The sequence below is a fragment of the Cololabis saira genome, chromosome 5 (assembly GCF_033807715.1).
Source record: "Cololabis saira isolate AMF1-May2022 chromosome 5, fColSai1.1, whole genome shotgun sequence".
NCBI classification, from domain to species: Eukaryota; Metazoa; Chordata; class Actinopteri; order Beloniformes; family Belonidae; genus Cololabis; species Cololabis saira.
The window spans coordinates 33,400,001-33,417,373 of NC_084591.1; the positions used below are offsets into that span (position 1 = coordinate 33,400,001).

Sequence of the window (17,373 nt, forward strand, 5' to 3'; positions counted from 1 at the left end):
ATGTGTTGCTATAAGTTGTTTATAAGTGGGAAGTGAAACTAAAGAAAAGAAAAGTGTAATCATTTTACATCCACATCACATACCAGCAGGTATACATGAAGACAACAAGGCTGCAAGTCATTTGTTGCTTTGATTGATCTATTTATTAAATTTACCTTTATAGTTCTCTTGCCTGCTTAATTGTTCACATAGGATTGTGCCCCAACACCACAAACAACTCCACATTCCTCTGAATAGGAAGATTAGGAACATCTGGTATCTTTAAAAGGTGATGATGCCCCATTTTTATGCCCTCGGATATCATTGTTATATATTAACATTTATTCACTTCATGAAAAAACTTTTGACTCTGAATTCATTGCTAAAGAAACTTTTCCTGGACGGGGATCTTGGACCGTCATTAATCTTTCAGGAGCAGGAAGCTTGCCTCAGCTTTTATTTAGATTGAGGCAGAATCATGTTTGCCATTTCTTTCCGCGCATTCACACGGTGGAGTGTCTGTTCCTGCAACAGGGAGTTCAGGAAGGGTCTCATTCAGCTCATCGCCGCTCCTCCCAGCCACTGCTCCACTCTGTACTTCCACTATGGTCACATTTATCAGCAACAGCCCCCACTTGGTCCCTTCAAGTGGTTCACACAGTCCCGCGTGGGTGTAATTATGTTATCCTTCTCTGAGGGGTGTGGCCATGTACAGAAATACAGCTGCTTATTAACCCACCACATCACTTTTTCTCCAGTCTCATATCACCTCTCCTTGCTGGGATGTGGCTCTTCCTGGGTGAGCACTGCCTTCAAAGCCTGCCAAGACTAACAGTACCGTCCCCTGTAATAACACGGCGTGCAGGACCACCCGTTCACATTACTATTTTCTTCATTTTCTATTTTTAGTCCAAAAGGAGTAAATAAAGAATAACATGAGATTCAGAAAAAAAATGCAAGATTATATAACAAAATATGTAAAACATCTAAAACCTTTAAAACATAATTTTGCTCCACTCGTTTGAATTGAAGCAGCAGTTTGTTGGATTCTTGAATCAGGAATTTACATGTAAGATATTCTCAAAAGCACACAAAAAAACTCAGAGAGCTTCAGAAACATCCTCTCTTTATTTTATTTATGCACACAGCAACATAGAGAGAGTTAACCGCTCTTAGAGGGCAGGTTTACTGGTAGTTCCTAGAAGATCCAAATGTACATTTGGATTGAATTGAATTGAATCGAATTGAATTGAATTGAATTGAATTGAATTGAATTGAATTGAATTGAATTGAATTGAATTGAATTGAATTGAATTGCTTCATTATACATTGTTTAACAAAAGTGTAGAGCTTCTCTTGTGTTCAGTGAAAAACAATTAAAGTAAAAAACAACAAGTAGATAGATCTGTAGATATGCAAAATAATAATATAAGAATAAAAAGTATAAAATCTTTAAAAATGTATGGTAACTGTACATCTTGTATCTTGTATTTGTTCATGATGTTGATGCTTTTGGAAAGAAACTTAACTCCATCTGTCTGTTCTTGCTTTTAAGTTCTTGTATCGCCTGACAGACGGCAGCAGCTCAAACAGCTGAGAACTGGGAGTGAGTCGTCCCTGGTGATGTTGCGAGCTCTGCTGACACACCAGGGGGAGTAAACGTCCATCAGGGGGGAGAGAGGACAGCCAACCATCCTCTGTATTGCTTTGACTGTCCTCTGAAACCTCACTCTGTCTGCTTCCGTGCAGCTCCACCAGGTGGAGACTCAGTCCGTCAGCAGGATGGACGAGCGCTAGAGGGCCAGCAGCAGCTTCCTGTCCAGATTGTTCCCCCTGAGGACTCTCAGGAAGTGTAGTGTTATTTGGAGGATGGGTCTTCTGTTATCAGGAACCGTCACTATGGAACCAACTTCCAGTTTGGGTTTAGGAGGCTGACACCGCCTCCACTTCTAAGAGCAAACTTCAAACGTTTGTGTTCAGTAAAGCCTCTAGTTAGTGTAACTCTAGTGTGTTTAGGGCCAGTAGTCATAGCTGCAGCTGCAGGACCAGACTAGAGCAGCTGGTCTGAAACAGAGCTTCACCTAGATATGCTGCTATAGAGCTACGCTGCAGGGAACACCAACATGATCCACCCCTCCTTCTCTCTTTTTCTTCTCTTTCCTTTCTCAGTTATTAATTAGAAGTATTTCATAACCATTATTGTCCTCCAATGTTCTTGTAGTTTGTTGTGCTCCTTTCTCCTTTTCTCTTTTGTGCATGTTTACAGACCAGAGCTTCAGGAGCTGCGTGCTAACCTGCAGCCCCCCCGCTCTGATCATTCCACTTGCTTCTATCTGTCTGTATGGATGTCTGGTAGATGCTTGCTGACTTCCTGACCTGCAGTCCCCCCTCTGACCACTAGGACCTGGATCCTGACCTGCAGTCCCCCCTCTGATCACTAGGACCAGGTTCCTGACCTGTAGCCCCCCCTCTGACCACTAGGACCTGGATCCTGACCTGCAGTCCCCCCTCTGACCACTAGGACCTGGATCCTGACCTGCAGCCCCCCCTCTGACCACTAGGACCTGGATCCTGACCTGCAGTCCCCCCTCTGACCACTAAGACCAGGTTCCTGACCTGCAGTCCCCCCTCTGACCACTAGGACCTGGTTCCTGACCTGCAGTCCCCCCTCTGACCACTAGGACCTGGTTCCTGACCTGCAGTCCCCCCTCTGACCACTAGGACCTGGGTCCTGACCTGCAGTCCCCCCTCTGACCACCTCAGTGTCTTCTGTTTACATCTGTTTATATTGTCATCCCTGTAGTGGACCAGCTAACCATTGTGTCTTTATCTCTGTATCCCAGAGACAACTTGTGTTGTAATAGATGCTTTATACATAAAATGTAATTGAATTAAAAAGATATGACTTCCTTATTAAATTACAGGTATGTACAGCAAAAAGAACCAGTACAAATAGTGTGCAAAATAAAGGTATTTCATTAGTTTTTCCTCACTTAACTGTTCGTATGAAAAATGATTTTTTTAAACAGCAAATCTCTTGCTCGTTTTTTAAGAACATAAATAAACTGTACTTTTGCTTACCGGTACATTACACATGTCTTGTGAACGGACAAATATGCAGAAGTAAAACCGCTGAGGCAGATTGCTTGAATGATTTAGTCTTCCATATCTGATAAAATCTCTCATCCTCGGATGTATTTTTTGGTAAGTTTACTTTTTAAGTATTTTGTCAAACTAAAAAGCGTACATTATAGTGTACAGCTTCTTACATATCTGTGGTATTGACTACTTTATTGTCTCCATTTAGTGTAGCTTTATTTGTACCCAGTCTTTTCTAAGTTAATGGTCTTATTGAGGATCTTTTTCTTTTAAGGCCCCGAGAAGCGTTCAGAGTGTAAATCAGGATATTTACTCAGGTACTCAAATACAGTTTCAGGTATGTGTGCTTTACATTTTTATTAGACATCAAACAGTTTCTATCATTTGGCGTTACATTTCTGAATTTAGCAGATCAGAACCTTTCCTCAACCACTGTTAATATAATATATCCTAACAAATGTTAGTCACTGACAGGACTGTGTAGGAGGACTGAGGAACAGCCAAGTCAGTGGGCTCGAGGTGTGTTTGCTGCCATCTAGCGGCCAACGAGACAGATGCGTCTTTCTTGCATCTCTGAGGAGGAGGAAACAAAAATTATGCCATTCCATTCCCTTGCACCTGACGAATCAAATCCATTGTCTCTTTTGTTATGTGGCTGTTGTAGTATGAAGTAGGAGCTGATTTCCTAGTTTTGCACTGGAGCTACTGTAGGAAGAACAGCGTCGAGGCTGAACAGGTACATGCAGTAACACCAGCAACAGGTGAAGTCGCCTCTTGCATACCTTTGCTCGGAAAAAACAACCACAGCAATTCCTTCTAGAGGTAATCCGGAAGTTGTCTCAGACAGAGCCTTCATGTGATTTTGTGTGGAGGTTTTCGGGGGTCTCAGTGAGGCTGCGGGACCAGCGGCGGCTCAAGCGTTTTGGACATCTGGGAAGTCGCTGCTGCATTCCTCACCATGCCCTTCCACAAGAGACAGGTGGGTGATAATGCTCATCACAATGATCTTATTCTCGATACAAAACGTAGCTGCTCTCAAGACAACTGCCACTCTAAAACCATTTGTTACAGCGTGTGTTATCGGACGCCTGCTGTTGAACATGACCGCCAGTCCTGTATTTGTTAAGACAGCTCCAATAAATCCCAGAGCCGTGAGAGCCTTGCAGATAACAGACCCTGGGGGGATTTATGCAACTCAAGCCCCGGCGGGATTTCATTCATATGACTTTGTTTTGAATGGGGCATACATGTGTCCTCAGGTATCAGTGTTAGGACTGCAATTTCAGGAGAAGAAGCCACACCTTTTCTGTTTTTAACTCAACACCACATACAGCACACTGATGACGAGAGCACTTAAGATACCATGCTGCTCAGCCAGGTTGAGAAAGCCCCATGCATGCCATGCCAGTCCTGCAGCAGTGACTCAGTCTCATTACAGGTCTCTCAGCACAGTGACATTCCTTGGCACACCTTCCGCGTCATAGTTGGACAGGATTCTTTTGCAGATGATGACCTTTACACGTATTTTTACAAGATTATTATCACATGTCGTCACACTCATGAAACGTGATTATATCATTAAGTAAAATCATTATTGTTCGTTCATCATCACGCCATTAAAAATGTCATGAATCATTGCTCGGGGGTCATGTTCTGGCCTAGAGACAACTTCTGTTGTAATAGACGCTATATAAATAAAATAAAATTGAATTGAATTGGATTTGTAATGTTACATAGTTGAGACTGTGTGAAGGTGACATTTCTTTTATTATCTTGTGTTAAAGCCAAGTATCGAACTGCTGGAATTAATGGGAGTGGTGAAAGAGAATGGCAGCGAGCAGATTTCACTTCCTCCTGTGGTAAGACAGTTTATGAATCCACCCAAAAAAAAAAAAACAACAAATAAACACCCTGACCCCTCCTGGCCTCTGATTAAGCGTGAACCATGAAGGCCATATGTTGACTGGTGTACTTTTATGTATTTCTTGTCACTCAGATCACGCCACTGTCGTATGACTACGTCCTGGTCGCCAAAACAGTTGATGACCACGAGAGAGAGGTGTTCAAGAAACGAAAGGAATACATAGATGAGCTGAAGAAGAAAAACTTCAAAGTGACGGTTGGTGTTCAGTAAAAGCAAATGAATGCATTTGTTAGATTGTGTTGGAAACAGATCAGTCGCTCACCTTGAAGTGATTCACCCGTCTCAGAAAATTACAGATGATGATCTCGTTTTTTATGGGATTCAAGCGCCTAAAGAAATATTTGAGAAGTACAGGTACCTGCTCAAGGTGTCTGATGCCTGCAACTGGAGTTCAGACCAGAACATTGTGGCTCTCAGTACAAGGTAAGTCAAGTATCATTGGCTATTTATAGCTCTGTAAACAATCTATGATGCTATCTAAGGCATGCATCGTATTTATATGCACGCACAGATTCCAAGAAAACCTGTCTCTGAGGTGATTTATGTTTGGAGCATATTTGAAGAGTCCATGTACAACATTTACAATCAATTAAATCTTAGTGGACTCCATTGTTGTATGTTATACTCTCCTGAAAAATGAACTTACCTCTCACTCTTGCAACACAGGTTTTCAAGGAGACACTCAATTATTGACATTCTTTTTAAATATTGACTGCTGCAATATGATACAAGTGATACCTCTCCTTGTTGCAGAATCAGAATTGTCCACTTCATCCTCAATCACACCCATATCCGTTCAGGAGGTGAGATAAAACTGCTTATAACACAGATCCAACTCATTTAATTGGCCTCTTCATGCCTTGAGTTATTTATTTCCCCTCTTCACTTCTCAGAGTGTCTGCGGGATCTCCTGAAGGCGAAAGTGTTTGAAGCCAGGTTCTGTTTACACGAGGTAAAATTCCTATACGTGTCCTTTTTCTTCCCACCTCAAGTGTAGATCTGACAGTTAGTCTGACTTAGACTGAATTTGTTCACTTGTGCTGTAAAGTGTCCTGAGATTACTTTTGACATGAGTTGTTGCTCTACTAATGAACTGAACTGAGTAAAAGCCGATTAATAATAATAATAACAACTGATAAATAAAAGCCAGTCAAGGACTAACAGTGTATGTATGCCCAAAAGAAGGTATTTTTATTTATTTACTTACTTCTTTAAGTAATTTATGCTGCGACACTGAGGCTTCATTAAGTATTAGTCAATCCAATTAAATATTTTTTAAAAGTGTGTACAGTTCTTGTTTTAGACTTCAATTATCATGGAAGTGCATGCATATTGGAGTCTTATTTCCAGTGCTGTATTTAGGCATGGATGGATGCAAATCTTCTTTTTAATCTGATTTAATTTGCATGTAAAATCAAATTATATGAGAGTGATCGACAGCTAAGAAGAAGTGTAATTTTACCAGCTGAGCAGCTGCAACACTCATCTGTGAAATTGAGAAAAAGGAAATCTGTTTTATCTGCTGTCGCAACTCTGGAATCACGAATGTGAAATAAATGTATTAAAACCAGCTCAGAAGTGAATCCCTCCAAAGGACAAAAAGAAATTGCCGGATTACCGTTGAGAAATCAAAATGTTCATGATTTCACACGAGGAAAGCACCAGCTGTTCAGGAGCTCTCTTTGCATAAGATCAACTCCTGCGTGTGGAGCGCTACGTGGAGATGTTAAGGATGTAGCATGTTGCTTTATTTCCTAAAAAACTAACACATGAACTAACTGTCATCTGGTGTCAGAAAGTCAGACTGAGATCTTGACATTCGTTCTCGTCTCCCAACACCAACTTAACAACCACACTGGTCCTCAACAGAGAGACATGGCTGCTGCTAGCTATGAAAATATAAAAGAAACAAAATCAGAATCCAAAGTAGGGGGACGTTTTTCATTCCTATTTCACCACGCTTGTATGCATCTCATGAATAATGCACAAGGCCCATATTAGTTACATATTGGGTACATATTGCTAATGCATCCGGTCCCTGGGCTAAGTAGGGAGCCTGAACGGTTGATGTCCTAGCACCAAAGTCTGCCGTCAGCTTCATGTCGAGGAAGTTTCATGACTTAAGACAGATAACTGTAGACACGACTGAAAGTACTCCTCGTCTTAGGTGGTCGGTGGTTTCTGCTGTTCGATGTTGGATAATCACACAAACCACAGAGAACACAGTGGCGCTCTGATGCTGATACACAAAGTGCTTTCCATTTCTTAAATGGCTTTATAAAACAAAGGGAAACTTGGCAGTGACTTTCCAAGCAGTGGATAATTGCCAAAAAATAAATAGAAATTCTCATAGTGGCACAACGGAAAGCCCTTTAAGGCCGTGGGTCATCCAGAGCCGGGAGTAACTGTGTGTGAGTCCCCTGTAGGAACACATGTAGGTTTATTTAGGTGTTTTTTAAATGTTTAATTGATTTGCAGATATGAATCTTTGATACTCATAACTGTTCTCAGGAAAAGCATACGCTGGAGTAAACATGCAGCACAGAACTCTTCCTCATGCAGATGATTTTGTGTGCCTCTGTTTTCAGAAAAAGAAACAGAGAGAGCTGAAGGAGAGCTGGGCGCGATGGACAGCCTGTCTCCAAGGGCAACCCATAACTGATGTCAGGTTTGGACAGCAACACAGCAGCTATTCATTATCCTGCTTTTTAATACAGCTGCAGAGATGGCAGCGTTGTATAGTATATAGTAAAGTATATGCAGTTTGTGATGCAGGTTATGGGTGTAAAGAGAAAAAGTGTAAAGAGCAATCATTGGTTTTACACATTTCAAAAAGTAAATGGAGACCATTAAGGTTGAAAATCAACAGTCAAGACAGAATTTCAGCTTTTACTGAGCTTTTCATCAGATCGTTATGACAGCAGATGAACTTTAGACTGCAGGAACCTTTCCTCGTGGTTTACTGGGTCCTGTCCTCAAGCTCATGCATTTGAACCAGGGGCTACAAGTACAAGGAAAATATTTTATGCCACCACCTGCGTGAGGATGTGGGTGTGCTACTACATTCCCAGTGAGGCTGACATAGCCAAGCATTTCTGATTCATGCCAACCTCCCACTATCTTATTTCTGCCTTTCCAACTCTGTTATCTCTGGTCTAATGCAGCTTGTAAGATATGCAAAGTACAAGTAGCCCTGCAGGAATAGGTGTTACCATTTCTCAACACTGAAAACTAAACTTGCTTTAAAGAGTGAACTGGAGAGTGTGTGCAGCAGCGAGTAAGTGTGGGGAGAGGCAGAGCAGAAGGTTGATTGTTTCAAAGATTTTATGAAGATGCGCATCAGAATAGCCATGTTGGAAGGTGCCACATTGCTGATTTTTTGCACGTTGTTTATCTCTTTCAACTGTAGCTTTGCAGACAGATTTCTTGACTGGTTTCCCTTTATCTTCCCTGCACTTTGGACCGCAGGAGAAAAACTAGTTAGCTGTGGCCTGATGAAGTTATTTTAGATCCCTTAAGCTAAAGGTCCTGGGTACTTTAGCCCAAAGTACAGTTTAAAAGAGGCAACGCTCCACAGCATCAGCTCTAAGCTAAATACTAACGTCAGCATGTTGACACACCAATGCTGGTGACATCCTGAGGCTTATCAGATGCAAGATTTAACAAGTTGCTGTTCTTTGTTCTTTAACACTGAACTAAGGAGCAGCGGGCTTTGTGAAGTGTGAAGGGATTTACAACTTCAGTGGAACTCATTCTCTCGGGAAGATGTTCATCAAGCTAAATAAAAATACGTTCCTCCTCACAAATGTATTCTGTTCAAGCTTTTTTTTGTTTTGTCACACTTACCTGTTTCAGATTATCAAAGAAATGTTCAAATGTTAATTTTATTTACTGAGTTGGGGGGGCTATCCAAACTAACCAGGCCAATGTGGAACAGTAATTACCCCCATCGGCCCACCCTGGTTATATCATGTGAACTGCAGTGAGTGTGATTATTCACAACAAGAGAAAACATGGAACAGCGGTGAACCTTCCCGGGACTGTTTAGCCTACTCATAATTATTCCAAGACTGCATCAACAACTCATCCAGGACGTCACAGGGGAACCCAGAACAAGATCTTAGGTACATAGTGCTCACTTGCCTCAGTTAAGGTCAGTGTTTATGATTTAGCAATAAAAAAGAGGCTGGACAAAAATCTATGGGAGAGGTGCACACCTCTGCTGACCTGAGAGAACACAAAGGCATATTTCACATCTGCCAAAAACACCCAGATGAGCCCCGTGATGTATTGGAAAAAAAAGGTCATTCTGGGGATTAAGGGGGCAAAGGGTAATTTCTTTGGTCGATTTTTTTCTGGGCGATGGTCTGGTGGTGGTAGGGTGGTGGTATGATGGAGCCATGAATTTAGCTCTCCATCAGAAGAGCATTTGTTTTATACAGCAGGATGATAGTCCAAACCCAAGAAGCAAGTCCATGACTGGTTTTTAAAAAAGAAGACGATAAAGAAGAGGGTTCTTGAGTGTCCTCGTCAAAATCTGGACTTAAATCTGCTTGAGATGCTGTGAACGTTCATCCTCGGAAACCTCCGGTCTGGCTGCATTTCAAACAATTCTGCAAATTTGCAAAGAAGAGTCGGCCAAAGTGTCTACACAGCGATATGAAAAACCCTTCGCTGGTTATTTCAAATACTTGATTGCAGTCGTTGCTGCCGAGGGGGGGGCACAACCAGTTATCAGGTTTAGGGGGCAGTAACTTTCTCACATAGGGCCACATTGGTTTGGATAGCTTTTCTTCTCTTAATACATCGTTGCCCATAAAGTTGGAATACTTTTTTTGACATTTCTCTTTTTGCATTTCATTTCATTAAAGGATGAAAAATGTTTTCCTCCAACTTTGTGGGCAACAGATTTTCCTTCAAGGACAGCACATTAAACAGTGTTACTTGTTTGTCCTTTTAAACCGTTTTTTATCTTGTGCATTTTATTTTATACTTGATTTATATATGCATATACTTCTAACCACAATAATTCCTACGTACCTACACTGTGTACATGTGTAGGTATATGTGTACAAACGGCACATACAGATCTTATCTTATCTTAAAACCTTGTCTCAATGATAAATGCATAACCTATAATGCAGGTTTTATCAAATGTATCCAAACTCATGTGTATGTCTATGTTCTCCTGTCAGGAACTACTTTGGGGAGAAGGTGGCATTGTACTTCCTGTGGCTGGGCTGGTACACTTTTCTCCTCATCCTGCCTGCTGTCATTGGGGTAATCGTCTTCCTCTACGGCCTCAACTTCTTCAGCACCTCACCGCTCATGTATGTTCCCAGGTTTCTGTCAGCGATTGTCTCACGATGAGTCACTTCCTCCTCATATAACAATTGACCTCATTGTCTTGCAGAAAAGAGGTTTGTGAATCAAACATAGTCATGTGTCCACTTTGTGACAAATCTTGCAAAGTGTGGGAACTCTCAGAAACCTGCACATATGCCAAGGTACATACAGATGTTCACCATGAAAAAAAAGTAACAGATGAGTGATACTTATCTGTTGGTGGTCATTGCTGTTTTATTTTCTTTGCACAGATAAGCCTGCTGTTCGACAATAATGGCACGGTGTTCTTTGCAATGTTCATGGCGATATGGGGTAAGCTTGTCAATCCTCACATCCACACGTAAAATAATGTGATTTATCAAAGTTATACTTCGCAGCAGTTTAAACACAATACTGTTCTGTATTTCCTGAACATTTCTGGCTATACTCTTATTTTCCTGAGATTTATCTTATTAAACTGCCAGTTTTTATAATAGCTGGGGCAAGCGCTGCCAAAGAAACGCCACATCACAGAGAAAACCTACTCCTCTTAGCTTGTCATGTTGCCACCAGCCCAGCCGTGGCCATCTGGCTAGGGGGTTGGCAGACACTGATCTATGTGAGCCTGCAACCCTGCTTCCAAAAAAACCTGGGAAAATGATAAATACCAAGACCAAGAGCTAAGATGCTGAAATATAAAAGCACATATATATGTATGTACATGTATTCGTATATATATATATATATATATATATATATATATATATATATATATATATATATATATATATATATATATATATATATATATATATATATATATATATATATATATATATATATATATATATATATATATCTCATGTCTTTACCGAGCACATACTGGCAAACAGAAGGGAACCCATGGAGTTGATCGCTGATCAAACTTCTTTTAGCTGCCATGACAAGTTTGAAGTTTAGACTTAGATAAAGATCAGATCACATTCAATCAGTACTGAAGAAATAAAAGGTTGGGTCTTTATATGCCCCATGCCTTGGTATTCACTTAAACATAGAGGGTCTAAAAGCAGAAAAGCCCCATAAGGCCACTTTGTAATTTTGTTTTCAAAACTGTGAAACGTGAACACTAAATACGTTTATGCCCACGCCGGAAATCCAGTTAGGTAATCAAAAAACAATAACTTCAGCTTTACGTGAAATCAGAAATGAAAGAATTGCACCTGACTTTTGTGTTTAAACACATATTTACAGTCCTTTGTTACATCTGGTGTCATGGATACGTGGAGCTCAGGATAATTACGTAGCAATTAAGGTTGATACTCTGATAAAAAGTATCCTGCAAAACCCAGCTGACGAGACGTGAACAAGGCTCATCTACACGAAGACTGCAGCTGCACATACGACCGTTAGACCGCTGCCCGGGAATGAACGGGCCTCCTGCTGGGAGGCGACTGGGCCAACCACCAAGGCATCCATGTTTAGCCAACGTTTAAAATACTTAAAACTGAACGGAGCACAAAATCATTGCAGAGAAGGCTTCATCTCTTCACGTAGAAACACTTCTCTTTGACAGCAACGCTGTTTCTGGAGTTTTGGAAGAGACATCGAGCCTCCTATGTGTGCGAGTGGAAGGTGTCTGACTGGTGTGAGGAGGAGGTATTATCACTGTAACACGTTGCATCCCGTTTTAGCAACTCTCTGACACAGTGTTTAAAATTCATTAAGAAATTCTGCTTCAACTGAATTACAGGAGGAACTGATCTTGGAAATCATCAACGATGCCGAGTGTGAGCCAAAAAAGTTCAAGCACTCCTATCTGCACACCACCCTGGTTCTGATCTGTGTCACGGCCATGGTGGGGAGAGTTTTTCTACTTTTCGTCTGAATGTTTTTATAGGAATGGAAATGTTTAGAGGTCAAGTTACAATACGAGGGCTGGAAATGGTTGAGGGTTTTGATTGAAGCCATTAAACTTGAAATGAGTGCCCTCCTTTCCACAGATACTAGTGATCATTGGCTTGACACATGCACTGGTGGTGTTCAGGGTGATCGTTGCAGGCTTTTTGGCTAAGGAATCATGGGAGTTCATGAGCAACCACTCCAACCTTGGGGCAATGACGCTGGGGGCCGTCTTCCATTACATCATCATCACTGTCATGACGCAGGTATAGAAAGTCTGGGCTTCTGTTTGATTTGAGCAACGCTCTGCATCATCCTGATCGTGTTCGTCTCTTTGCAGGTCAACAGGATCGTAGCCATGAAGCTCTGCGCTATAGGTGTGTCTAATGTCCTCCTGCTGTCACTGATATCAGAGCCCTGGGCGGAGGAAGGGGGCAGGAAAACAGGTTTATGCAGGAAAATAGTGTCACACGAGGAAGAGACTGGATGTTTCCTTTGGGGCACAAAGCCTGGCTTTGTGAAACTGGTAGATGCTTGATAAATCTTTTTATTTATTTATTACCGGGGAACACTGTACTGCTGTGTCCTCTGCATACTGTTTGGTTTGGGTGCCTAGACTCTTTCAGACATCTGCAGAAGCACATCATCACAACGGATGTTTGGACTTGTTGCAGCAGGATAAACACAGATGCACGAGTCTCAGACGTCGTTGAGTCTGCCTGCTATGACATCCCTAGAGATGTCACCCATAATTGAAATGCAGACGTTAAAATCATTGATAAACATTTCAGGTCTTTTTTGGCATGATTAATTGCATTAGGACGGCAGTAGCTCGTCCAATGATCGGAAGGTTGGCGTTTTGAATCCCGCCCCCTCCCAGTTGCTGTCGTAGTGTCCTTGGACAAGACACCTTACCCACCTTGCCCTGTGTGAATGTGTATGAATGTGTATGAATGTTGGTGGTGGTCGGAGGGGCCGTTTGGCGCGGAATGGCAGCCACGCTTCTGTCAGTCTGCCCCAGGGCAACTGTGGCTACAAAACGTAGCTACCACCACCAGAGAGGATGTGTATGAATGAATAATGGTCTAAGTGTAGCACTTTGAGATTCATTGAATGTAAAGTGTGTTACAAGTTAAATTAATTATTATTATTTATTATTATTATTATTATTATTATTATTATTATTATTATTATTATTATTATTATTATTATTATTATTATTATTATTATTATTATTATTATTATTATTATTAGGACCGACCAAGATATGCCAAGCCAGTTTAAGAGCTTATTAGATCTCAGAACCTTGTCATATCTTGGTTATATGTGAAATTGTGTGAGACAGCACCATCTATTGGCCAAAACGTGAACTGCAGATATGATCTTAAAGGGGACCTATTATGAAAAAGACGTTTTCTCTTGCTTTAACGTATATAAAGTGGTCTCCCCTCAGCCTGCCAACTCAGAGAAGGTGGAAAGCAACCAAATTCTGCAGTGTCTGTACAGCCGCCCGGATGAGCCGTCCAGTGTGATGTGGATCTACGAGCCGTTCAGATTCTGCTCCCTTTCGTTACGTTACCAAAATGCAATTTGCATCAGTTGGCCTCCGATGCGTGAAACCACGCTCACAACTGAGAATACAGTTAGAGAATGGGAATATAAAGACATGGCTCAGAGGCTGAATTTCTAATTTATTTAGCAAAAACAATCAATAGCTTGTTTTTAAGACATTAAAGGCCTGTTTAAAATAGGTATTAGATGCCATAATAGGTCCCCTTTAAAATGACATGAAGCCTTTATTTTGCAGAGAAAACCAGATCTTTCACCGCCACAGAGAAGAGTTTCACAGTGAAGATGTTCACCTTCCAGTTTTTCACCTATTTTTCCTCACTTTTCTACGTGGCCTTTATTCTTGGCAGGTAAGAACCCGTTCAGGGATGTTGTCCGAACTCATCAAACCTGCTGCGCGTATCTCACCCATCATGGCTTGTTTGTTTAACTTCTACCTGCAGGATAAATGGCCATCCCGGTGATTATGTACGAATTGCAGGGATTTGGAGGCTTGAGGAAGTGAGTAATCATGATTATAAACTACACGTAATAAAGTTAACTAACATTCCCAGATTTTTTACCTGAGTGAACATTCACACTGTTTTGTGCAGTGTCACCCCAGCGGATGTCTCACGGATCTGTTTATCCAAATGACCATAATAATGGTTTTAAAGCAAACCATAAGCAACGTGTTCGAGTTCACCGGCCCGTGAGTTGTAATGACATTTCTAATTCCTTGCTCCGTATACAGAGTTGAACTTTTGTGGTTACCGTCCGTTGTTTCCATCAGCTGGTTCTGCAGGTTCTGGAAGAGGAAGAGAACCCAGAAACTACAGAGGAAGTGTGCCCACTGCTACCTGAAGGATGAAGCCGACGTCAAAGATGGCGCTGAACTCTGTGAGAACTGCAAGCTCCGCGACTGGCACAGCAACTACCGACTCAATGATGTCAACTCCTTCAGCCTGTTCAATGAGTTTCTGGAGATGGGTATGAGCTCTGTGTTCAGCCACACGTTGCAGACGCTAACGTTGGAATAAGTTCCGGCTAACAGATTTTCTGTGCTCTCTCCTAGTGATCCAGTTCAGCTTCACCACCATATTTGTGGCAGCCTTCCCTCTGGCTCCTCTGCTGGCCCTCATCAATAATATCATCGAGATTCGGCTGGATGCCATCAAGATGGTGACTCTGGAGCGCAGAATGGTCCCGAAGAAAACCAACGATATCGGTGAGAGGGACTTGTTCAGGAAGAACGTTGGTGTGAAGTTTGTGTGTTTATCTGTTTATGTCTTTGTTTGGTCCTGTGATGGAACTGTCAAAGTCCACCCGAGGTTTTTGACCCCCACGACCATGAGCTGGATAGAACCGGCACAGAGACGACTGAACGACCTGTTATCTTTGCATTATTTTTTGCATCTCCTCAGGTGTGTGGATAGACATACTGGAGGCTATTGGTGTCTTAGCTGTCATTGCAAACGGGCTGGTGATCGGCGTGTCCTCGGACTTCATCCCCCGACTGGTGTATCAGTACCGCTATGGCCCATGTGCCAGCAGCAATGCAACAGATATCGAGTGAGGATGTGCATCGAAGTTTTTAACATTTTATGTGACTCTCTCTTGAAATGGCTTCTTCTTCATCCCATCTCTCTCCTCTGCAGCTGCATGGTCGGCTACATCAACAACACGCTCTCAACGGCATCAATGCACGACAAAAAAATTGGGTTCTTGCCGAACCAGATGGTCACATCTAGCGGCTTAAACGTCACCTCATGCAGGTTGGTGTTCCTTTACTCTGTTTTGTTTATAGAATTGAAGTTATGACGAGAGAAAAGTTAGAAAGTGTTACCTGCCTGAGATCAAAAATACTTACTGCCTGCAGACTTTGATGCTCTGTTATAATGTTTGTGTTATTTGTATGGTGTTAAACAGATAAAGTTAACATCTGCCATAGTTGTCTGCCATGAGAGTTTGTTTCTAATGTTACATGTTCATATTTCTATTATAAAAGACTTATAAAGATCTGCTTTGCTCTTCTTTGCAGCTACAAAGACTACAGGGACAGTAACTACGATTTAACCCCGCAGTTCTGGCTGATTTTAGCTGTACGCTTCGCCTTTGTCATCCTCTTTGAGGTATGTCTTAGCAGAGACTTGTAACTCAGAACCTGGAAGTGTTTCTTTTTAAATGGGAATGTTAGAGATTAGTCTGCTCGACACAACAACGAAACCGTCCTGTTTTTTCACGCTTTGCTCACATCGTCCTCTGTGCTTGCAGCATGTTGTCGTCATATGCAAATTCATTGCTGCCTGGTTCGTGCCGAGCGCGCCCATGCAGGTGAAGAACGCTAAACTCTTTGATAAGCTCAACAGACTAAAAGAGGAACTTCGGTGAGTCTCAGGTCGATGTGTTCAATTCCCTGTAAAGTGATGAATCCCAAATACAGATGTTGCCGTCTCTTCCAGGTCTTCTGAAGCATGATGGTCTTCAGACACCATAGTGGGACTCATGTTTCCCTGAAAACATGAACCTAGTGTTGCCTTGCGTGTTTATGTGTTTACATCATCACAGCACTGAGACAGCTTGAGGACGCCCAGTCATCTCGGTGAAGAGGCCAGAGGATGGAGGCTCCCGTTGATCTTTCCCTGTCAGATGTTAAAAGCCGGCTGTGTGGATCTCAATCAGTGGATCTGAATCCACCACATGGACTTTGAAGACGGGATATTTCCTCCAGGGTGGGACGTGTGTGCAGTAACTGATATTACTGAGATTGTTTGTATTCTGTACTGAAAACGCGTAAACGAGAGCTTAGTGTAGGATATTCGTGAGCCATATTGGAGCATTTTATTGAAAGCTTAAAAGAAGTATTTATACTGCTACTGCAACTAGACTGCTGATTGTGTTTTGCGATCGCCGTACTCTGTAAAACAAAACAAAAAAAAGTGGTGACGCTTTTTTTGCTTTATTTTATGTAGAATCTGATGGTGTGTTTTGTATCAGAATATTTTACATGACAATATTTTATATTGCTGAATAAAAGAGTAACATTTTGTCCTCGTAGATGAGGCATCTTTTAAATTTAAAATGTGTCAGTCCTTGAATTTGCCAGGTTACAATTTTGAGAGTAGAGACTGTTTGTGATAGCTATACTTTCCTTACGTCTGCGTTGTACAAGCTGTCTTCTTGCTCTTCTGTTTTGCAGATTTTGAAAGTGTTATTGAGGATTTTTTGTTTCATAATTGCATAAATGTCATACGTGGTGTCTCTTTAAGTCTGATTTGGTATTTCTTATTAAGAAGTAATAAATATGTAATACATTTTTACGTAAATGTGTTTTTGAATAAAAATAGTCCTTTAGCTTAAATTAAGGAGAAATAAAAGGATCATCACATTGATAATATTCAATAATAAATCAACCTAAACCCAATAAGGAGTGATGATAATAAGGCTGCATGAATGGTTTTCAGTGAGAGTTTCTGTTCCTATATTCAGTAGCGAACATTCATCGTTCAGCTCCTCTACTTGTAAATACAGCTGCAACACATAAAAGTACTTTACATGTAACCACTTATATCTTCAACATCTTGTTGTATTTTATAAGC

The 17,373-nt window shown here is 41.4% G+C and overlaps 1 protein-coding gene across 2 annotated transcripts; it reads left to right on the top strand.

Annotated features, from left to right (window-relative positions):
- Window positions 1-3,704: 3,704 nt before the first annotated feature.
- Window positions 3,705-17,049, top strand: LOC133444127 (anoctamin-9). Of its 2 annotated transcripts, XM_061721667.1 has the most exons (25): window positions 3,777-3,814; window positions 3,951-4,057; window positions 4,863-4,937; window positions 5,075-5,197; window positions 5,289-5,425; window positions 5,756-5,805; window positions 5,896-5,954; window positions 7,591-7,670; window positions 10,198-10,332; window positions 10,416-10,509; window positions 10,600-10,660; window positions 11,901-11,983; window positions 12,078-12,182; window positions 12,328-12,492; window positions 12,567-12,603; window positions 14,034-14,145; window positions 14,239-14,296; window positions 14,389-14,486; window positions 14,568-14,764; window positions 14,850-15,002; window positions 15,199-15,346; window positions 15,433-15,549; window positions 15,816-15,906; window positions 16,049-16,161; window positions 16,237-17,049. In XM_061721667.1, the coding sequence occupies exons 2-25, from the start codon at window positions 4,037-4,039 to the stop codon at window positions 16,250-16,252; spliced, it is 2,328 nt and encodes a 775-aa protein (XP_061577651.1). In that variant the 5' UTR covers window positions 3,777-3,814; window positions 3,951-4,036; the 3' UTR covers window positions 16,253-17,049. The 2 variants fall into 2 exon arrangements, with proteins under 2 accessions (XP_061577650.1, XP_061577651.1); XM_061721666.1 differs by having other exon boundaries at window positions 3,705-4,057.
- The last annotated feature ends 324 nt before the right edge of the window (window positions 17,050-17,373 follow it).

Bases quoted from the DNA above. Each gene is read 5' to 3' on its own strand.
- LOC133444127 (XM_061721666.1), top strand. From the start codon at position 4,037: ATGCCCTTCCACAAGAGACAG. The intron at 10,661-11,900 runs GTAAGCTTGTCA...TCTCTTTGACAG, and splicing joins AATGTTCATGGCGATATGGG to CAACGCTGTTTCTGGAGTTT. The intron at 14,765-14,849 runs GTATGAGCTCTG...GCTCTCTCCTAG, and splicing joins CAATGAGTTTCTGGAGATGG to TGATCCAGTTCAGCTTCACC.